The sequence below is a fragment of the Juglans regia genome, chromosome 12, assembly GCF_001411555.2.
Source record: "Juglans regia cultivar Chandler chromosome 12, Walnut 2.0, whole genome shotgun sequence".
Lineage (NCBI taxonomy): Eukaryota > Viridiplantae > Streptophyta > Magnoliopsida > Fagales > Juglandaceae > Juglans > Juglans regia.
This window is the reverse complement of record NC_049912.1, coordinates 12,191,876-12,215,174: the sequence shown is the minus strand read 5'-3', so window position 1 is coordinate 12,215,174 and position 23,299 is coordinate 12,191,876. Positions and strand designations below refer to the sequence as shown.

At 40.4% G+C, this 23,299-nt stretch overlaps 2 protein-coding genes across 2 annotated transcripts; both read left to right on the top strand.

Annotated features, from left to right (window-relative positions):
* Nucleotides 1–307: 307 nt before the first annotated feature.
* On the top strand, nt 308–8,678 carry LOC118344013 (the record flags this gene model as incomplete). Its single annotated transcript, XM_035683745.1, has 6 exons — nt 308–1,420; nt 1,922–2,170; nt 2,618–3,253; nt 3,383–4,163; nt 4,302–4,627; nt 8,604–8,678. Coding segments are annotated over 6 exons (3,180 nt in total), but the record flags the coding sequence as incomplete, so codon positions are not given.
* Nucleotides 8,679–14,613: 5,935 nt separating this feature from the next.
* Nucleotides 14,614–19,135, top strand: LOC109000794. The gene is made up of 6 exons (XM_035683744.1): nt 14,614–14,708; nt 14,807–16,265; nt 16,516–17,129; nt 17,289–17,355; nt 17,763–18,439; nt 19,132–19,135. The coding sequence occupies exons 1-6, from the start codon at nt 14,614–14,616 to the stop codon at nt 19,133–19,135; spliced, it is 2,916 nt and encodes a 971-aa protein (XP_035539637.1).
* Nucleotides 19,136–23,299: the final 4,164 nt, after the last annotated feature.

Here is a 23,299-nt window from a genome sequence, read left to right as displayed (position 1 = left end):
AGCGATTAGAAATCTACAAGGTAGGAGGGATAGGAGGCGACGTGAGCATAGAGTTGAAAATCAGTATGAGAATGAAGGAGATGGTGAGGAAGAGGAAGATTTAGCATCTGACGTTGGGTCGGGTAGAAATAGAGGAGTTAGGCATGAAAGAGGACTTGAGGGGAATCTAAGGGGTCGGGATGGTGTAGATAGAGACCTTGGTAGCATCAAAATGAAAATACCATCTTTCCAAGGTAGAACTGACCCTGAGGTTTATCTAGAGTGGGAGAAAAAAATAGAGTTGGTGTTTGATTGCCATAATTACTCTGAGGAGAAGAAAGTGAAGTTGGCGGTAATTGAGTTCACTGATTATGCTATTATTTGGTGGGATCAATTAGTGACCAATAGGAGAAGGAATTATGAGAGGCCTATAGAGACATGGGGAGAGTTGAAAGCTCTCATGAGGCGGAGATTTGTTCCTAGCCATTACTATAGAGACCTTTTCCAGAAATTACAAAATCTTACACAGGGGTCTAGGAGTGTGGAGGATTACCATAAGGAGATGGAGGTGGCGATGATTCGGGCTAATGTAGAGGAGGACCGAGAGGCCACCATGGCTAGATTTTTGAGTGGGTTGAATAGGGACATAGCCAATGTAATTGAATTGCAGCATTATGTGGAGATAGAGGACATGGTGCACATGGCTATGAAGGTGGAGAGGCAATTAAAGAGAAAAGGGACAGCAAGGTACACTACGGTTTCTAGCACTACTTGGAAATCAAAATGGGATAGGAATGATCCAGCTGAAGCAAAGAGAAAGACCGAACCACCTAAGGGAAAAGATGAGGGAACTAGCAACAAACCCAAGGTAGAATCCCAACCTTCACGGAATAGAGATATCAAATGTTTTAAGTGTTTGGGTTCAGGGCACATTGCTTCTCAATGTCCAAATAGGAGGGTGATGATTATGCGTGACAATGGGGAGGTGATGACTGAGAGTGAGGATGATAGTGATGAGGTGCCCGAGTTGGATGATGCTAGTGATGATGATGGAGTGGTATACCCTGTGACAGGTGAGTCTCTTGTTGCCAGGCGTGCTCTTAATGCACACATTAAGGTGGATGATGCAGAGCAACAGAGAGAGAACATTTTCCATACTAGATGCCATGTCAACAATAAGGTATGTAGTATGATCATTGATGGAGGGAGTTGTACTAATGTGGCTAGCACTACTTTGGTTGTGAAATTGAATTTACCAACCTTAAAACACTCTAGACCATACAAATTGCAGTGGTTGAATGATTGTGGAGAGGTTAGGGTGGATAAACAAGTGTTAGTTACTTTTTCTATTGGGAAGTATCAAGATGAGGTGCTTTGTGATGTTGTGCCTATGCATGCGGGCCATATTTTGTTGGGGAGGCCGTGGCAGTATGATAGGAGAGTGACACATGATGGGTTCAAGAACATGTACAGCTTTGAAAAGGAGGGCAAAACAATTAAACTTGCTCCTTTAACTCCAAGTCAGGTCTATGAGGACCAATTGAAATTGAAAAGTGAGGTTGCTCAAAAAAGAAAGAGTGAAAATGAGAGTGATCAGAAGAGAAAGAGTGAAAATGAGAGTGATCAAAAAAGGAAGAGTGAAAAAGAGATTGAGCAAAAAAGAAAGAGTGAGAGTGAATATGAGCATAAAAGAAAGAGTGAGAAAGAAAGTAGAGAGGTGGCTGAGAGTAAAGAAAAAATAGTGGAGCCACGAGAGAAAAAAGAAAGAGAGTCTTCTGAGAGAAAAGGAAAGGCAAAAGTGAGTTTCTATGCAAGAGAGAGTGAGGTTAAGAGGGCTTTCTTCGCAGATCGCCCTATGATTTTTCTTGTCTATAAAGAGTCTTATCTTACTCTTGATGAAACTAACCAGTCTCTTCCTAGTTTGGCTGTTTCTTTGTTGCAGGAGTTTGAGGATGTATTCCCGGAGGAGATGCCAAATGAGTTGCCACCCATTAGAGGCATTGAGCACCAGATTGATTTTGTGCCCGGGGCTGCTATTCCAAACCGACCAGCCTATAGGAGTAATCCAGAGGAGACAAAGGAGCTTCAGAGGCAAGTTGAGGATTTGATGAGCAAGGGGTACGTGAGGGAGAGCATGAGCCCTTGTGCAGTACCAGTGCTACTAGTGCCAAAGAAGGATGGGACGTGGAGGATGTGCATTGATTGCAGGGCGGTCAACAATATCACGGTAAAGTATCGCCATCCCATTCCTAGATTGGATGATATGCTTGATGAATTGCATGGCTCATGTATTTTCAGTAAAATTGATCTTAAAAGTGGGTACCATCAAATTAGAATGAAAGAGGGTGATGAATGGAAAACTGCTTTTAAGACTAAGTATGGGCTTTATGAATGGTTGGTTATGCCATTTGGACTTACAAATGCGCCCAGTACTTTCATGAGATTAATGAACCATGTCCTACGTGCATTCATAGGCAAGTTTGTGGTTGTGTACTTTGATGATATCTTAGTGTACAGCAAGAACTTAAATGAACATATTGAGCATTTGAGATATGTGTTTGATGTGTTGAGATGTGAAAAGTTGTATGCTAATTTCAAGAAATGTGCCTTTTGCATGGAAAAAGTTGTTTTTCTTGGTTACGTTGTTAGTACAAAGGGTATTGAGGTGGATGAAGAGAAAGTCAAGGCCATCAAGGAGTGGCCAACGCCAAAAAGCATCACTGAGGTAAGAAGCTTTCATGGGTTGGCTAGCTTTTATCGGCGTTTTGTTAAAGACTTCAGCACCATTGCTGCACCACTCACTGAGGTAATTAAAAAGAATGTTGAGTTTCATTGGGGGGCTAATCAAGAGAATGCTTTTGCCACTATTAAAGAAAGGTTGTGCTCTGCACCTGTGTTAGCATTACCTGATTTTAACAAAGCTTTTGAGATTGAATGTGATGCCTCAGGAATAGGGATTGGAGCCGTTTTGATGCAGGATAGGCGGCCCATAGCCTTCTTCAGTGAAAAGTTAAGTGGGGCATCCCTGAAGTACCCTACTTATGACAAAGAGCTTTATGCTCTTGTTCGTGCATTAGAGACTTGGCAGCACTACCTATGGCCAAGGGAATTTGTGATCCACACCGATCATGAATCATTGAAGCATCTCAAGGGTCAAGGTAAGTTGAATAAAAGGCATGCTAGATGGATGGAATACATTGAGACCTTTCCCTATGTCATCCGTTACAAGCAAGGTAAGGAGAACATTGTTGCTGATGCTCTATCCCGGAGGTATGTACTTCTTACTTCTATGAGTGCCAAAATGCTTGGGTTTGAATACGTGAAAGACATGTATGCCGATGATGCTGATTTTTCAAATGTGTATGTGGCATGTGATAAGGCGGCATTTGGTAAGTTTTACAAGCATGATGGTTATTTGTTTAAAGAAAGCAAACTTTGTCTGCCAAATTGTTCTATGCGTGAGTTATTGGTGCGTGAGGCACATGGTGGGGGATTAATGGGACACTTTGGTGTCAAGAAAACTTTAGACATTTTGCATGAACATTTCTTTTGGCCTAAGATGAAGAGAGATGTTAACCGTATTTGTGGAAGGTGCATTACATGTAGAAAGGCCAAATCTAAGGTTTTGCCACATGGGTTGTATACACCCTTACCCGTTCCTAGTGAGCCATGGGTAGACATATCTATGGACTTTGTTTTGGGGCTGCCTAGGACCAAAAGGGGTAGAGATTCTATTTTTGTTGTTGTGGATAGATTCAGTAAGATGGCACATTTCATTCCATGCCATAAAACAGATGATGCAACAAATATAGCTGACTTGTTTTTCAGGGAGATAGTGCGACTCCATGGTGTACCTAGGAGTATTGTTTCTGATAGGGATGTTAAATTCCTTAGCTACTTTTGGAAGGTGTTGTGGGGGAAATTGGGTACTAAGCTCTTATTTTCCACTACTTGTCATCCACAGACTGATGGTCAGACTGAAGTAGTTAATAGGACTTTAACTCAACTTTTACGCACTGTTGTTCATAAGAATTTAAAAACTTGGGAGGATTGTTTGCCATTTATAGAGTTTGCATATAATAGGACGATGCATACTACTACTTCATACTCTCCTTTTGAAATTGTTTATGGATTTAATCCACTTACTCCTTTGGATTTGATGCCTTTACCTATTGATGACAGGAGTAGTTTGGATGGACAAAAGAAGGCGGAGTTGGTGAAGTCACTTCATGAGAGGGTACGTCTTCAAATTGCCCAAAAGAATGAAAGGGTTGCTTCCCAAGCCAATAAAGGACGAAGGCGTGTCATCTTTGAACCAGGAGATTGGGTTTGGGTTCACATGCGCAAAGAAAGATTCCCAGCCCATAGAAGGACTAAGTTGCATCCTCGAGGAGATGGTCCTTTCCAAATTCTTGAGAAAATTAATGACAATGTATATAAAGTGGATCTTCCAGGTGAGTATAAAGTTTCTGCAACTTTCAATGTTCCTCCTTTTGATGTAGGTGAAGATTCGAGGTCGAATCCTTTTGAGGAGAGGGGGAATGATAGGAACCAAGGTGGGCCTACTCTTAAAGATCTTTTGCAAGTTCCAGATGGGCCAATTACAAGATCAAGGGCAAAGAAGATCAAGGAAGCAATGCAAGGATTGGTGCAATCCACCTGGGATGAAGCCAGCAAGAGCCCAACACTGAAGATGGGTCTGAAAGAAGAAGAACCAGTTTTGATCCACTTTATTCAAGCTGTGGAAGACATGACTTAAAGATACGGCCTATTGTTATTGGAGGCTTCCAATTTGGTTAAATGATTTATTTTATTAGTTTAGAATAAGTGGGCTTGAAGATGCTTGGCTCACATGTCTTATTTCTTTTGAACTATGTTTTTGGGAAGGCCTTGTATTTTGGCCAAGGGCTTATTTGGAAAATTACATTTTAGGAACTAGGGTTTCATCAATTTACTGTTGGGGTTACTGTAGCCGCGCGTACTGTAGCCGGTACTGTTCATCAAGGGTAATTTTGGGTAAAAGGGGCATTATTTTGGCTAGGGTTTTGATTAGGTTTGGCTTTAAAAACTCTTTGTAGCCTCATTTGAGAGTTAGACAATATTGAATTTTATTTGTGAGTTGAGTTTTCTCCTCTTGTTCTTGATTGAACTCTTGAACTTATCAAAGGTAAATCACAACCTTTGTGGCGTTCCTCCTTTGTAATCTGGGTTCTTGAGACGGGTTCTTCAACGGGTCTAGATTTTAATATAATCTAGGTTCTTGAAACGAGTTCTCATCGGGTCTAGATTCTCCATCCTTGACTTGATTTTTGGCTTTCTTGGGAAGTTTTCAAATTGATTGTGGGTTCAAGGGAATTCATTCCCACGGGTTCATATCACCTTGGTAGCATCAAAATGAAAATACCATCTTTCCAAGGTAGAACTGACCCTGAAGTTTATCTAGAGTGGGAGAAAAAAATAGAGTTGGTGTTTGTTTGCCATAATTACTCTGAAGAGAAGAAAGTGAAGTTGGCGGTAATTGAGTTCACTGATTATGCTATTATTTGGTGGGATCAATTAGTGACCAATAGGAGAAGGAATTATGAGAGGCCTATAGAGACATGGGGAGAGTTGAAAGCTCTCATGAGGCGGAGATTTGTTCCTAGCCATTACTATAGAGACCTTTTCCAGAAATTACAAAATCTTACACAGGGGTTTAGGAGTGTGGAGGATTACCATAAGGAGATGGAGGTGGCGATGATTCGGGCTAATGTAGAGGAGGACCGAGAGGCCACCATGGCTAGATTTTTGAGTGGGTTGAATAAGGACATAGCCAATGTAATTGAATTGCAGCATTATGTGGAGATAGAGGACATGGTGCACATGGCTATGAAGGTGGAGAGGCAATTAAAGAGAAAAGGGACAGCAAGGTACACTATGGTTTCTAGCACTACTTGGAAATCAAAATGGGATAGGAATGATCCAGCTGAAGCAAAGAGAAAGACCGAACCACCTAAGGGAAAAGATGAGGGGACTAGCAACAAACCCAAGGTAGAATCCCAACCTTCACGGAATAGAGATATCAAATGTTTTAAGTGTTTGGGTTCAGGGCACATTGCTTCTCAATGTCCAAATAGGAGGGTGATGATTATGCGTGACAATGGGGAGGTGATGACTGAGAGTGAGGATGATAGTGATGAGGTGCCCGAGTTGGATGATGCTAGTGATGATGATGGAGTGGTATACCCTGTGACATGTGAGTCTCTTGTTGCCAGGCGCGCTCTTAATGCACACATTAAGGTGGATGATGCAGAGCAACAGAGAGAGAACATTTTCCATACTAGATGCCATGTCAACAGTAAGGTATGTAGTATGATCATTGATGGAGGGAGTTGTACTAATGTGGCTAGCACTACTTTGGTTGAGAAATTGAATTTACCAACCTTAAAACACTCTAGACCATACAAATTGCAGTGGTTGAATGATTGTAGAGAGGTTAGGGTGGATAAATAAGTGTTAGTTACTTTTTCTATTGGGAAGTATCAAGATGAGGTCCTTTGTGATGTTGTGCCTATGCATGCGGGCCATATTTTGTTGGGGAGGCCATGGCAGTATGATAGGAGAGTGACACATGATGGGTTCAAGAACATGTACAGCTTTGAAAAGGAGGGCAAAACAATTAAACTTGCTCCTTTAACTCCCAGCCAGGTCTATGAGGACCAACTGAAATTGAAAAGTGAGGTTGCTAAAAAAAGAAAGAGTGAAAATGAGAGTGATCAGAAGAGAAAGAGTGAAAATGAGAGTGATAAAAAAAGGAAGAGTGAAAAAGAGATTGAGCAAAAAAGAAAGAGTGAGAGTGAATATGAGCATAAAAGAAAGAGTGAAAAAGAAAGTAGAGAGGTGGCTGAGAGTAAAGAAAAAAGAGCAGAGCCACGAGAGAAGAAAGAAATAGAGTCTTCTGAGAGAAAAGGAAAGGCAAAAGTGAGTTTCTATGCAAGAGAGAGTGAGGTTAAGAGGGCTTTCTTCGTAGATCGCCCTATGATTTTTCTTGTCTATAAAGAGTTTTATCTTACTCTTGATGAAACTAATCAGTCTCTTCCTAGTTTGGCTGTTTCTTTGTTGCAGGAGTTTGAGGATATATTCCCGGAGGAGATGCCAAATGAGTTGCCACCCATTAGAGGCATTGAGCACCAGATTGATTTTGTGCCCGGGGCTGCTATTCCAAACCGACCAGCCTATAGGAGTAATCCAGAGGAGACAAAGGAGCTTCAGAGGCAAGTTGAGGATCTGATGAGCAAGGGGTACGTGAGGGAGAGCATGAGCCCTTGTGCAGTACCAGTGCTACTAGTGCCAAAGAAGGATGGGACGTGGAGGATGTGCATTGATTGCAGGGCGGTCAACAATATCACGGTAAAGTATCGCCATCCCATTCCTAGATTGGATGATATGCTTGATGAATTACATGGCTCATGTATTTTCAGTAAAATTGATCTTAAAAGTGGGTACCATCAAATTAGAATGAAAGAGAGTGATGAATGGAAAACTGTTTTTAAGACTAAGTATGGCTTTATGAATGGTTGGTTATGCCATTTGGACTTACAAATGCGCCCAGTACTGATGCAAACCAAGGAGTTGGACATGCTAATCATACAAGTGGGAATGGAGCTGAATTTGTACAAGACCCTTTGTCATTTCCTAGTGGCCCAATTACAAGACTTAGAGCCAAACGTTTCAAGGAAGCACTAAATGGGCTAATCCAAGAGAATTGGGCTGATTCTAAAAAGACCAAGATGGGCTTAAATAATATTCAAGACTTAATCCATGTCATCAAGGCAATTGAAGAGGCTAATTAGCACATAAAAATATGATGAATGGTCTGACCAATAAAGGACGTGAATTTGTTAAGTTTCAAGAATATTAAATAGGTGAATGAACTTGGTCTTGCCTGGGTACGTGAAATACATTGAATTTAGTCATTTAGTCATTTCTGGCTGCCTCTAGAAGTCTAAGAGGCCTAAATTTCGTGGGACTTGTTATGTTAATATTTGTGTTGCTTTTAAAGCTGTAGTTATGACTTTTCCTATTCTTGGAGGGTTGTTCCAAGTATATAAAGGGGTTATTTCGAGTTTTAATAGCAGATTGGAAATTTCAGAAACTTATTTGTTTTTGTGAGGTCTTGTGTTCCTCTTGGTTCTTCAAAGAACTCCTTGAACTTATCAAGTTAATCTTGTGGCGTTCAAGCTCCAAACTTATCACCTTGATTCTGATTTCTGGGTGTGGCGTTTTCAATCCTTCGTAGTCTTGGTTCTCATCTAGTTGGGTGACTGGTCAAGGCTCAACAAATCTTGTCAATACGATCTTGGGGTTCCAAGCCATCATTGTTATCGGGTTTCATCACAATTGTTGGTGGAGTTCATATCATTTTGGTATCAAGAGCTTTGGTTCTAAGATAAGTTTGTCTATCTTTTATCTTCGTTCTATTTCCTGTTCCTGCTGTGTTTAAAAAAAAAAAAAAAAAGGGTACACGATTCCAGTAAGAAAACTTCTTCCTTTCAATCTTGTATCTCACCTTATTCAAGTACTTGAACTTTTGATGAGTTTTGGTTGTTTATTTTCTGAATTGCTGCTGGATTATTTTGAATGAGTTTCTTGAAGTTCGATTAAGAACTAAAGAAGACACAGAAGAGTGGAAAAAGGCAAGAGTGTGTGAGACCATATGAGGGTAAAAGCCGTTTAGAGTGAAAACACGAGTGCAAGTGTATCAATTCTTGAGTGAAACACGTGAGGGAGTGCTTGTGAGGATTCTAACTTTGTTTGCAGATTTTAAAACATGTCTAATAATCAAGAAGAAGACACAACAGAAGAATTTCGACAACCTCCAGTTCCAAACCTCCAAATGCAAGCGATGTTAGGGGAGATGAGGCGTATGTTGAGGGCTGAATTAGAACCTATTCACGAAAGGTTGGACAGGGTAGAAGCGGAAACTCCTAGGGGCCAGCAACATGACATCCACAATAGGCAGCATGGTGGGCGTGGTCCGTGGCGGAATGTTGATGGAGAGGCGGAGTCGGAGGAGTTTGATGAGCAATATTTGAACCGAGGCAGGATTGAGCGTGGGTATAGAAATAGAGAAGCTAGGATGGGTAGGCCTAGGAGGGATAACGATTTAGGAAATATAAAGATTAAAATCCCATCTTTTCAAGGTAAAAATGATCCTGAAGTTTATTTGGAGTGGGAAACTAAAATGGAGATGGTTTTTGATTGTCACAACTACTCAGAGATAAAGAAGGTTAAGTTGGCTGCAATTGAATTTACCGATTATGCCATTGTGTGGTGGGATCAATTACTGATTAATAGGAGGAGGAATAGAGAGCCACCCGTGGACACTTGGGAGGAAATGAAAATGCTTATGAGGAAGCGTTTTGTACCCAGCCACTATTATAGGGGATTGTATCAAAAATTACAGAGGTTAATTCAAGGATCTAAAAGTGTGGATGAGTATTACAAGGAGATGGAGGTAGCTATGATCCGGGCAAATGTAGAAGAGGACCGGGAAGCCACCATGGCTAGGTTTTTGCACGGTTTAAATCGTGAGATTGCGGATATAGTCGAGATGCAGCACTATGTTGAGTTGACAGATATGGTGCATCAAGCCATAAAGGTGGAGGAACAATTCAAACGAAAGGGATTGGCTAGGAGGGGACTGCCTATGGCTACAACCAGCTCGTGGAAGACAACTCCAAAAAGGGACGAGCAGCAACAAAATAAGCCAAAATTTGAATCCTCTAAGAATGCCAACTTAAAGACCGCCACTACTTCAGGTACAATCGAGACTTCAAGTTCTAAGACACGTGATATTAAATGTTTTAAATGTCAGGGGCGCGGACATATAGCCAGCCAGTGTGTAAACAAGAGGGTGATGGTGATAAATGCCCAAGGAGAGCTTGAGTCAGAAAATGAGGAAGAAGTAGATAATGATGATATGCCATCTATGGAGGATGCTGACGATGAGCAAAATGCTGTGGTTGGAGATTTATTGGTTGCAAGGCGAGTTCTCAATGTGCAGGTTAAGGAGGAAGAAAGTAACCAAAGGGAGAACTTGTTTCATACTCGGTGCTTTGTAAATAACAAAGTTTGCAGTGTCATTATCGATGGTGGGAGTTGCACAAATGTAGCCAGCACTTATTTGGTGGAGAAATTGGCTTTAACTACCTTGAAACATCCTCAACCTTACCGGCTTCAGTGGTTGAATGAATGTGGGGAAATCAAGGTGACAAGACAAGTGTTGGTGGCATTATCCATTGGCAAATATGAGGATGAGGTGCTTTGTGATGTGGTTCCTATGCACGCATGCCATTTACTGTTGGGAAGACCATGGCAGTATGATCTGAGGGTTACGCATGATGGATTCACAAATAAGTATTCCTTCACTCTTAATAGGCAACCTATTACTCTTGTGCCATTAACTCCAAAACAGGTCAGGGAGGACCAATTAAAGTTACAAAGTTCGAATGAAAAAAAAAAGGAAAAGGAAAGGAAGGCCGAAACTGAAAAAAAAGACTTAAAAAAAAAAGGAGAGAAAAACATTGATCAGAGTGAAAAAGAAAGAGAGAGGATTTCGGCTATAGTGAGAGCAAGAGAGGAAAAATTCAATTACATTGCAAAAAAAAGTGAGATCAAGAGAGCATTATTTTCACACCAGCCCCTTATTGTACTCATGTACAAGGAGGCTCTTTTATGTACTAATGATCTCGTCGGTGCTTTGCCGAGCAATATTGTTTCTCTTTTGCAGGAGTTTGAAGATGTCCTTCCTGAAGAGGTACCATATGGTTTACCTCCAATCCGAGGGATTGAACATCAAATTGATTTCATACCTGGTGCATCAATTCCAAACCGACCTGCTTATAGGAGTAATCCCGAGGAGACCAAGGAACTTCAGAGGCAAGTAAGTGAATTATTGGAGAAGGGGTTTGTGCGTGAAAGTATGAGTCCTTGTGCGGTTCCGGTGCTGTTAGTTCCCAAGAAGGATGGAACATGGAGGATGTGTGTTGACTGCCGAGCCATCAACAACATAACGGTAAAGTATCGTCATCCCATTCCTAGACTAGATGATATGTTGGATGAATTGTATGGTTCTTGTGTCTTTACAAAAATTGATCTTAAGAGTGGATATCATCAGATTAGGATGAAAGAAGGTGATGAATGGAAAACTGCTTTTAAGACTAAATATGGTTTGTATGAGTGGTTAGTGATGCCTTTCGGTTTAACTAATGCTCCGAGCACATTTATGCGTTTGATGAACCATGTTTTGCGAGCATTTATTGGCAGATTTGTAGTTGTGTATTTTGATGATATCCTGATCTATAGCAAAAATTTGGAAGAACATGTAATGCATTTGAAATCTGTTTTGGAAATTCTAAGGAAAGAAAGGTTGTTTGCTAACCTCAAAAAGTGCACCTTTTGCACGGATAAGCTTGTGTTTCTTGGTTTTGTTGTTAGTAAGAGAGGAATTGAGGTGGATGAGGAAAAGGTGAAGGCAATCCAAGAGTGGTCAACGCCTACAACAGTCAGCCAAGTGAGGAGTTTCCACGGCTTAGCTAGCTTCTATAGACGGTTTGTGCGTGATTTTAGTAGCTTAGCCGCCCCTCTTACTGAAGTCATCAAGAAAAATGTGCCGTTTAAGTGGGGAAAAGAACAAGAAAAGGCATTTAGTCTGATCAAAGAAAAGTTAACTAATGCACCTTTGCTTGTTTTACCTAACTTTGCTAAAACTTTTGAAATTGAGTGTGATGCTTCAGGCATAGGAATTGGAGCTGTTTTGATGCAAGAAGGCCGTCCAATTGCTTATTTCAGTGAAAAGTTGAGTGGGGCAGCCCTAAATTACCCTACTTATGATAAGGAGATGTATGCCTTGGTGAGGGCTTTGGAAAATTGGCAACACTATCTATGGCCAAAGGAGTTTGTGATTCACACAGATCATGAGTCTTTGAAGCATTTGAAAGGACAGCAAAGGTTGAACAAACGCCATGCCAAGTGGGTGGAATTCATTGAAACATTTCCGTATGTGATCAGATATAAGCAAGGTAAGGAAAATGTGGTGGCTGATGCATTGTCCCGAAGGTATGCCTTACTTTCCATTTTAGATACAAAAATGCTTGGCTTTGAATACATTAAGGAATTGTATGCTCAAGATTCTGATTTTGGTGATGTGTTCAATGCATGTGAAAAAATGGCGTTTGGTAAGTTTTATAGGTATGATGGATTTTTGTTTCGGGAAAATAAACTGTGTTTGCCAATATGTTCTTTGCGCGAATTGCTTGTGAGAGAAGCTCATGGTGGTGGTTTGATGGGTCATTTTGGTGTAGCTAAGACTTTAGGAATTTTGCATGAACATTTTTTTTGGCCTCATATGAAACGTGATGTGGAAAGAATTTGTGAGAAGTGTATCACGTGTAAACAGGCTAAGTCTAAGTTGAAACCCCATGGTTTGTACACCCCTTTGCCAATACCTAGTGAACCTTGGACTGATATTTCTATGGATTTTGTTTTAGGTTTACCTAGGACTAAGAGGGGGAGAGATTCAGTTTTTGTGGTGGTAGATAGATTTTCCAAGATGGCACACTTCATTGCATGCCATAAAACTGATGATGCATCACATATAGCTGATTTGTTCTTCAAAGAAATTGTTAGGTTACATGGTATGCCTAAGACCATTGTTTCTGATAGGGATGCAAAGTTTTTGAGTTACTTTTGGAAGACTTTGTGGGGAAAGCTGGGAACTAAGTTGTTGTTTTCTACTACTTGTCATCCACAAACGGATGGCCAAACTGAAGTAGTAAATAGAACTTTGTCGTCTTTGTTGCGTGCTATCATTAAAAAGAACTTGAAAGCATGGGAAGATTGTTTGCCACATGTTGAATTTGCTTACAATAGAAGTATACATTCTGCAACTAAGTTTTCACCATTTGAAATTGTTTATGGCTTTAACCCATTGTCACCTTTGGATTTAACTTCTTTACCTTTGAGTGAACGTGTGAACTTAGATGGCAAAAAGAATGCAGAATTTGTAAAGATGATTCATGAAAAGGCACGGCTGAACATTGAAAGGAGGACTAAACAATATGTCCATCAAGCCAACAAGGGACGTAAGAAGGTAGTGTTTCAACCAGGAGATTGGGTTTGGTTGCACTTAAGGAAGGACCGTTTTCCAGAGAAGCGGCGTTCAAAACTCCTACCTCGGGGTGACGGGCCATTTCAAGTAGTAGAACGCATCAATGATAATGCCTACAAGCTTGACTTACCAGGTGAGTATGGTGTCAGTGCAAGCTTTAATGTTGCTGATTTGTCTCCTTTTGATGTAGGTGATGATTTGAGGACAAATCCTTCTCAAGAGGGGGAGAAAATGATGCAAACCAATGAGTTGGACATGCTAATCATACAAGTGGGAATGGAGCTGAATTTGTACAAGACCCTTTGTCATTTCCTAGTGGCCCAATTACAAGACTTAGAGCCAAACGTTTCAAGGAAGCACTAAATGGGCTAATCCAAGAGAATTGGGCTGATTCTAAAAAGACCAAGATGGGCTCAAATAATATTCAAGACTTAATCCATGTCATCAAGGCAATTGAAGAGGCTAATTAGCACATAAAAATATGATGAATGGTCTGACCATTAAAGGACGTGAATTTGTTAAGTTTCAAGAATATTAAATAGGTGAATGAACTTAGTCTTGCCTGGGTACGTGAAATACATTGAATTTAGTCATTTAGTCATTTCTGGCTGCCTCTAGAAGTCCAAGAGGCCTAAATTTCGTGGGACTTGTTATGTTAATATTTGTGTTGCTTTTAAAGCTGTAGTTATGACTTTTCCTATTCTTGGAGGGTTGTTCCAAGTATATAAAGGGGTTATTTCGAGTTTTAATATCAGATTTGAAATTTCAGAAGCTTATTTGTCTTTGTGAGGTCTTGTGTTCCTCTTGGTTCTTCAAAGAACTCTTTGAACTTATCAAGTTAATCTTGTGGCGTTCAAGCTCCAAACTTATCACCTTGATTCTGATTTCTTGGTGTGGCGTTTTCAATCCTTCGTAGTCTTGGTTTTTCATCTAGTTCGGTGATTGGTTAAGGCTCAACAAATCTTGTCAATACGATCTTGGGGTTCCAAGCCATCATTATTATCGGGTTTCATCACAATTGTTGGTGGAGTTCATATCATTTTTGGTATCAAGAGCTTTGGTTCTAAGATAAGTTTGTCTATCTTTTATTTTCGTTCTATTTCCTGTTCTTTGCTGTTTAAAAAAAAAAAAAAACACGAAAACGAAAAAAGATATTATAAAAAAAAAAAAAAAAAGGTACACGATTCCAGTAAGAAAACTTCTTCCTTTCAATCTTGTATCTCACCTTATTCAAGTACATGAACTTTTGATGAGTTTTGGTTGTTTATTTTCTGAATTGCTGCTGGATTATTTTGAATGAGTTTCTTGAAGTTCGATTAAGAACTAAAGAAGACACAGAAGAGTGGAAAAAGGCAAGAGTGCGAGACCATATGGGGGTAAAAGCCGTTTAGAGTGAAAACACGAGTGTAAGTGTATCAATTCTTGAGTGAAACACGTGAGGGAGTGCTTGTGAGGATTCTAACTTTGTTTGCAGATTTTAAAACATGTCTAATAATCAAGAAGAAGACACAACCGAAGAATTTCGACAACCTCCCAGTTCCAAACCTCCAAATGCAAGCAATGTTAGGGGAGATGAGGCGTATGTTGAGGGCTGAATTAGAACCTATTCACGAAAGGTTGGACAGGGTAGAAGCAAAAACTCCTAGGGGCCTGCTAGCAACATGACATCCACAATAGGCAGCATGGTGGGCGTGGTCCGTGGCGGAATGTTGATGGAGAGGCGGAGTCGGAGGAGTTTGATGAGCAATATTTGAACCGAGGCAGGATTGAGCGTGGGTATAGAAATAGAGAAGCTAGGATGGGTAGGCCTAGGAGGGATAACGATTTAGGAAATATAAAGATTAAAATCTCATCTTTTCAAGGTAAAAATGATCCTGAAGTTTATTTGGAGTGGGAAACTAAAATGGAGATGGTTTTTGATTGTCACAACTACTCAGAGATAAAGAAGGTTAAGTTGGCTGCAATTGAATTTACCGATTATGCCATTGTGTGGTGGGATCAATTACTGATTAATAGGAGGAGGAATAGAGAGCCACCCGTGGACACTTGGGAGGAAATGAAAATGCTTATGAGGAAGCGTTTTGTACCCAGCCACTATTATAGGGGATTGTATCAAAAATTACAGAGGTTAATTCAAGGATCTAAAAGTGTGGATGAGTATTACAAAGAGATGGAGGTAGCTATGATCCGGGCTAATGTAGAAGAGGACCGGGAAGCCACCATGGCTAGGTTTTTGCACGGTTTAAATCGTGAGATTGCGGATATAGTCGAGATGCAGCACTATGTTGAGTTGACAGATATGGTGCATCAAGCCATAAAGGTGGAGGAACAATTCAAACGAAAGGGATTGGCTAGGAGGGGACTGCCTATGGCTACAACCAGCTCGTGGAAGACAACTCCAAAAAGGGATGAGCAGCAACAAAATAAGCCAAAATTTGAATCCTCTAAGAATGCCAACTTAAAGACCGCCACTACTTCAGGTACAATCGAGACTTCAAGTTCTAAAACACGTGATATTAAATGTTTTAAATGTCAGGGGCGCGGACATATAGCCAGCCAGTGTGTAAACAAGAGGGTGATGGTGATAAATGCCCAAGGAGAGCTTGAGTCAGAAAATGAGGAAGAAGTAGATAATGATGATATGCCATCTATGGAGGATGCTGACGATGAGCAAAATGCTGTGGTTGGAGATTTATTGGTTGCAAGGCGAGTTCTCAATGTGCAGGTTAAGGAGGAAGAAAGTAACCAAAGGGAGAACTTGTTTCATACTCGGTGCTTTGTAAATAACAAAGTTTGCAGTGTCATTATTGATGGTGGGAGTTGCACAAATGTAGCCAGCACTTATTTGGTGGAGAAATTGGCTTTAACTACCTTGAAACATCCTCAACCTTACCGGCTTCAGTGGTTGAATGAATGTGGGGAAATCAAGGTGACAAGACAAGTGTTGGTGGCATTATCCATTGGCAAATATGAGGATGAGGTGCTTTGTGATGTGGTTCCTATGCACGCATGCCATTTACTGTTGGGAAGACCATGGCAGTATGATCTGAGGGTTACGCATGATGGATTCACAAATAAGTATTCCTTCACTCTTAATAGGCAACCTATTACTCTTGTGCCATTAACTCCAAAACAGGTCAGGGAGGGCCAATTAAAGTTACAAAGTTCGAATGAAAAAAAAAAAGGAAAAGGAAAGGAAAGCCGAAACTGAAAAAAAAGACTTAAAAAAAAAAGGAGAGAAAAACATTGATCAGAGTGAAAAAGAAAGAGAGAGGATTTCGGCTATAGTGAGAGCAAGAGAGGAGAAATTCAATTACATTGCAAAAAAAAGTGAGATCAAGAGAGCATTATTTTCACACCAGCCCCTTATTGTACTCATGTACAAGGAGGCTCTTTTATGTACTAATGATCTCGTCGGTGCTTTGCCGAGCAATATTGTTTCTCTTTTGCAGGAGTTTGAAGATGTCCTTTCTGAAGAGGTACCTTATGGTTTACCTCCAATCCGAGGGATTGAACATCAAATTGATTTCATACCTGGTGCATCAATTCCAAACCGACCTGCTTATAGGAGTAATCCCGAGGAGACCAAGGAACTTCAGAGGCAAGTAAGTGAATTATTGGAGAAGGGGTTTGTGCGTGAAAGTATGAGTCCTTGTGCGGTTCCGGTGCTGTTAGTTCCCAAGAAGGATGGAACATGGAGGATGTGTGTTGACTGCCGAGCCATCAACAACATAACGGTAAAGTATCGTCATCCCATTCCTAGACTAGATGATATGCTGGATGAATTGCATGGTTCTTGTGTCTTTACAAAAATTGATCTTAAGAGTGGATATCATCATATTAGGATGAAAGAAGGTGATGAATGGAAAACTGTTTTTAAGACAAAGTATGGTTTGTATGAGTGGTTAGTGATGCCTTTCGGTTTAACTAATGCTCCGAGCACATTTATGCGTTTGATGAACCATGTTTTGCGAGCATTTATTGGCAGATTTGTAGTTGTGTATTTTGATGATATCCTGATCTATAGCAAAAATTTGGAAGAACATGTAATGCATTTGAAATCTGTTTTGGGAATTCTAAGGAAAGAAAGGTTGTTTGCTAACCTCAAAAAGTGCACCTTTTGCACGGATAAGCTTGTGTTTCTTGGTTTTGTTGTTAGTAAGAGAGGAATTGAGGTGGATGAGGAAAAGGTGAAGGCAATCCAAGAGTGGTCAACGCCTACAACAGTCAGCCAAGTGAGGAGTTTCCACGGCTTAGCTAGCTTCTATAGACGGTTTGTGCGTGATTTTAGTAGCTTAGCCGCCCCTCTTACTGAAGTCATCAAGAAAAATGTGCCGTTTAAATGGGGAAAGGAATAAGAAAAGGCATTTAGTCTGATCAAAGAAAAGTTAACTAATGCACCTTTGCTAAAACTTTTGAAATTGAGTGTGATGCTTCAGGCATAGGTATTGGAGCTGTTTTGATGCAAGAAGGCCGTCCAATTGCTTATTTCAGTGAAAAGTTGAGTGGGGCAGCCCTAAATTACCCTACTTATGATAAGGAGATGTATGCCTTGGTGAGGGCTTTGGAAAATTGGCAACACTATCTATGGCCAAAGAAGTTTGTGATTCACACAGATCATGAGTCTTTGAAGCATTTGAAAGGACAGCAAAGGTTGAACAAACGCCATGCCAAGTGGGTGGAATTCATTAAAATATTTCCGTATGTGATCAGATATAAGCAAGGTAAGGAAAATGTGGTGGCTGATGCATTGTCCCGAAGGTATGCCTTACTTTCCATTTTAGATACAAAAATGCTTGGCTTTGAATACATTAAGGAATTGTATGCTCAAGATTCTGATTTTGGTGATGTGTTCAATGCATGTGAAAAAATGGTGTTTGGTAAGTTTTATAGGTATGATGGATTTTTGTTTCGGGAAAATAAACTGTGTTTGCCAATATGTTCTTTGCGCGAATTGCTTGTGAGAGAAGCTCATGGTGGTGGTTTGATGGGTCATTTTGGTGTAGCTAAGACTTTAGGAATTTTGCATGAACATTTTTTTTGGCCTCATATGAAACGTGATGTGGAAAGAATTTGTGAGAAGTGTATTACGTGTAAACAGGCTAAGTCTAAGTTGAAATCCCATGGTTTGTACACCCCTTTGCCAATACCTAGTGAACCTTGGACTGATATTTCTATGGATTTTGTTTTAGGTTTACCTAGGACTAAGAGGGGGAGAGATTCAGTTTTTGTGGTGGTAGATAGATTTTCCAAGATGGCACACTTTATTGCATGTCATAAAACTGATGATGCATCACATATAGCTGATTTGTTCTTCAAAGAAATTGTTAGATTACATGGTATGCCTAAGACCATTGTTTCTGATAGGGATGCAAAGTTTTTGTGTTACTTTTGGAAGACTTTGTGGGGAAAGCTGGGAACTAAGTTGTTGTTTTCTACTACTTGTCATCCACAAACAGATGGCCAAACTGAAGTAGTAAATAGAACATTGTCGCCTTTGTTGCGTGCTATCATTAAAAAGAACTTGAAAGCATGGGAAGATTGTTTGCCACATGTTGAATTTGCTTACAATAGAAGTATACATTCTGCAACTAAGTTTTCACCATTTGAAATTGTTTATGGCTTTAACCCATTGTCACCTTTGGATTTAACTTCTTTACCTTTGAGTGAACGTGTGAACTTAGATGGCAAAAAGAAGGCATAATTTGTAAAGATGATTCATGAAAAGGCACGGCTGAACATTGAAAGGAGGACTAAACAATATGTCCATCAAGCCAACAAGGGACGTAAGAAGGTAGTGTTTCAACCAGGAGATTGGGTTTGGTTGCACTTAAGGAAGGACCGTTTTCCAGAGAAGCGGCGTTCAAAACTCCTACCTCGGGGTGACGGGCCATTTCAAGTAGTAGAACGCATCAATGATAATGCCTACAAGCTTGACTTACCAGGTGAGTATGGTGTCAGTGCAAGCTTTAATGTTGCTGATTTGTCTCCTTTTGATGTAGGTGATGATTTGAGGACAAATCCTTCTCAAGAGGGGGAGAATGATGCAAACCAAGGAGCTGGACATGCTGATCATACAAGTGGGAATGGAGCTGAATTTGCAAAAGACCCTTTGTCACTTCCTAGTGGCCCAATTACAAGACTTAGAGCCAAACGATTCAAGGAAGCACTAAATGGGCTAATCCAAGAGAATTGGGCTGATTCTAAAAAGACCAAGATGGGCTCAAATAATATTCAAGACTTAGTCCATGTCATCAAGGCAATTGAAGAGGCTAATTAGCACATAGAAATATGATGAATGGTCTGACCATTAAAGGACGTGAATTTGTTAAGTTTCAAGAATATTAAATAGGTGAATGAACTTGGTCTTGCCTGGGTACGTGAAATACATTGAATTTAGTCATTTTATCATTACTGGCTGCCTCTAGAAGTCCAAGAGGCCTAAAATTCGTGGGACTTGTTATGTTAATATTTGTGTTGCTTTTAAAGCTGTAGTTATGACTTTTCCTATTCTTGGAGGGTTGTTCCAAGTATATAAATGGGTTATTTCGAGTTTTAATATCAGATTTGAAATTTCAGAAGCTTATTTGTCTTTGTGAGGTCTTGTGTTCCTCTTGGTTCTTCAAAGAACTCTTTGAACTTATCAAGTTAATCTTGTGGCGTTCAAGCTCCAAACTTATCACCTTGATTCTGATTTCTTGGTGTGGCGTTTTCAATCCTTCGTAGTCTTGGTTTTTCATCTAGTTCGGTGACTGGTTAAGGCTCAACAAATCTTGTCAATACGATCTTGGGGTTCCAAGCCATCATTGTTATCGGGTTTCATCACAATTGTTGGTGGAGTTCATATCAGATTTAGTGGGCTTGTACGCACCGATAAATGGGGGCTTCCATATATTAGGGGCCAGTCATGTGGGATTGTGTACATGACATGGTTAGGGGCATTTGGAGTGTTGATTTGGGGATATATTATTTGGCATCTAAGGAGAATTTTTTATTTGATGGTATTGGTGCATTTATTATGGTTGTATTCGGTATTCCTCCGCCATAAGTGAGGGCTTTTAATAAAATTGAGGAGGGGGTCACTCTTGGACATGTGACCTTCGACTACTCATTAAAAAAAAAAGAAAAAAAAAACAACTACAACAACCTTCTGCGGCTACTTTAGTACATGGTACCATAAGACTAAACATAACCCAAATATTGTCTTAACATAACATGCTTTTCAAAAGTACCAGATAATATATTCATTGTCTCCCAAAATAAAAGTACTGAAACTTTTTCCCAAAACAAAGGGGACCACTGCAAAAGGTTAAGTCTTAAAAATCCAAAACTTGTTTCCTCGTACAGGAAAAGTGGTCCCCTTTTTTTACTTCAAACTAGTCAAGCTTCTTTCTCTTCACCAAAAATCGGTCCTTGTCTCGATTCCTTAACCTTTTTCAGCTCGTCATTGAGCTGCAATGCCTTGGTAATGAGCCGGTCAGCGTTCTCTACCCTATCAAACAAAGAAGGCTTCCTCGAGCTGTCATTGTTCTTTGGTATCTCCTTGATGGTCAGGGTTACCGTCCTCTTCCATTTCACCATGGGGTGATCTTCTATACATGTCACAAGTCCTACCATTCCGTGTGGGGAATGGTAGTGGAAACTACCACAATGAGATTTTAAAAAATCTCAGCAAGTAAACATACAACATACAGCAGTTAACATAAACATACAAATGGCAAATCATGGAATGCGTGCATGAACATTTACTTGACATATGACTTGACCAAAAACTTGACTTATGCACTTGACCTTTTTCAAAAGACATGTTCCTACTAGTTATCGCACCACCAACGGTGGTGAATACGTCTTATTCATATTCATCATAACACAACAGTACTTTGTCGAGTTATTTGCCTTAGTCATGGCATCCACTAGCATTAGGTGCTACGTCGCTCCAGAATCCTTTCCAAAAAGATCCATTCAAGGTAAGCTGACGGTTCTTTGTCGATCCAGGGGTTACCACTCCATTCTTAAGCACTCCAGAGTGGACAAAGGAGTTTTACTAGGACATTCCCCCATCCTAGCATTTGGGGTCATAATAAAACATGTACTTGACTTTCGAAATGAATATCATTCACCCAAATGCATGTGACATGAGACTTAAGACGTACTTTTCCTTACACATGACATGTAACATATGAAATGCCATGTATGCAAAACAAGCATAACACAATTGGATCATGGCATGGTAACATATGAGCATGGCATGGTATATTGACAAAATCCAAAGCATATTACACATGGAACATCAAAACCACTTAATCCAAACATACATAAACATACTTGGCCAAAACTTATAGGGTTCATTAGCATGTGAAATTCAATTTAATCATGGACCAAGTCTGAACTACAATGAACTATAAATCATGGCAAAGATAATCACATAATCTTATTAAAGAAAACATGGCAAATCCTCAGACAAGCCAAAACCCAAATCTCTAGCCAAAACCCTAATCAATTCAAATCATGGCGTATCCTCATGCAAATTGCAAATCAAAACATATAATCATGGCATGTTCTTATACAACTCACAACAAGATATTTGTTCACAAGATCACGAAATAACAACATACACAATACCAAACAAGGTGAAAGATTCACACAAGTATGTACGTATATTAACCAAAAATAGGTTGAGGGTTTACTTACAAAATCCTTTGAATATTCACTAGCAAGTTGTAATAGATTGATACAACCTATTAGAACAAGGGTCTAACCCTACTCCGTGTGTGTGCGTGGGTTATGGAATTGCTAGGGTTGGTTGTTTGCTCGAAGTGAGGCTTCAAGAATTCAGTTCAAGGGCTTAGAACACATGGATAAACATGTGGGTAGTGTCATGACCGAATGCTTTAAGGATGTGAGTCCTCAATCATTTCGGTCTCCCCCCATGGAAAACCCTAGGTTATTTCAAGGAAGAAATAACCCTTTGTGTGAGTGCGTGTGTGCTGTAGATGATCATCTCACTCGAGATTTTCATCTCATGGTGTAGGCGTGTGTGTGAGAAAGAATCATAGAAACATGAATCTCATTGTGAGGTTCCTTCTCAGCTTAGAGTTGTAGTCTTCCTTGCAACTGGAGAGTGTATGGTTGCCATTTGGTGGAAAGTGCGAGAAAATCCACTATATGTTGTGTAGAGAAGTAGAATGTAGAGAAAAATGCTTAGAATCCAAAAATGGCAAGAAGGAAAAGGCATGGGCGTGTGACTTATGGCCTTTTTATAGCCTTCTCCTCATGAATCCGATTGGTTGATCAAGGGCCATTGCACGTTGGCCAAGTGGCATGGCCTTCTTCCTCTTTGAACAAAATCCTCATCATTTGGTGGCTTTGGAAAGTGCAAAGGCCACCTTGGAAAGTGGCGTGTGCCTTGCCCTAGGTTAGCCCAAAAGTCTCTTTTTCCCCTCTCCAAAACGTCAAGGTTCAAAGAACCTCATGTGCAAAAATGTAAAAAGACTCAGAGTCCCTTCATCTTCCTAAGAAGGAGTGTGTGCATGCATGCTAAGTGGCATTGGCGTGTGGAGCATCTCCTAGGTGCCGCCCCCTTCTCTCCTTCCCCATGCAAGATCATTTCCTCTCTCTTTTTGTGTGTTCCCTAGGTGTCACATCCTTTTCTCAAGCGTTCTATAATGTCCAAAGGATGACATATGGCAAGTGAGGGTAGCTGAAAATCTAGAGTTAGAAGTGTAATTTCATGTGATGCCTTTTCCATTTCCCTAAGGCAAATCTTCTAGAACCTTTCTTCCACCAACAAGTGAGTGACAAATGGCTTAGTGGGCTAAAACTGCCCTTGGGTGGGCGTGTGGCTTAGAAATTTGAATGCCTCTCGGTGTTCCCCATGTATCCTTAGGAAAAATCAGCCCTTCAGTCTTCCCATGCGCCACTTCCCTATGTAGATCTCTTTGAATTCTTCAAAATGACAAGTGGCTTGAGGTGGGTTCCTTGGTGAATGTGGGGTGTGGGGTGTGTTGGCCGAGTGGCCCTTGGCCTCTCCTAGGTGAATCTCATGATTAACTTTTAGAACCTTCATGCATGGATGACATGTGTCAAGTCCAATGGCTTGTCACTAGGGTAGGCATGCAAGCCTTCGTTGGCCTTCCTAAAACCCTATTCTATCTCTCCCTTATCCGACTA

What these genes read in the sequence shown, in the direction of transcription:
- LOC109000794 (XM_035683744.1), top strand. Translation starts at nt 14,614, where the DNA reads ATGTCTAATAATCAAGAAGAAGACACAACCGAAGAATTTCGACAACCT. An exon ending in TGCCATTAACTCCAAAACAG is followed by an intron (nt 16,266 to 16,515) that starts GTCAGGGAGGGC and finishes CTCATGTACAAG; the next exon opens with GAGGCTCTTTTATGTACTAA. An exon ending in ATTGGCAGATTTGTAGTTGT is followed by an intron (nt 17,130 to 17,288) that starts GTATTTTGATGA and finishes TTTTGTTGTTAG; the next exon opens with TAAGAGAGGAATTGAGGTGG.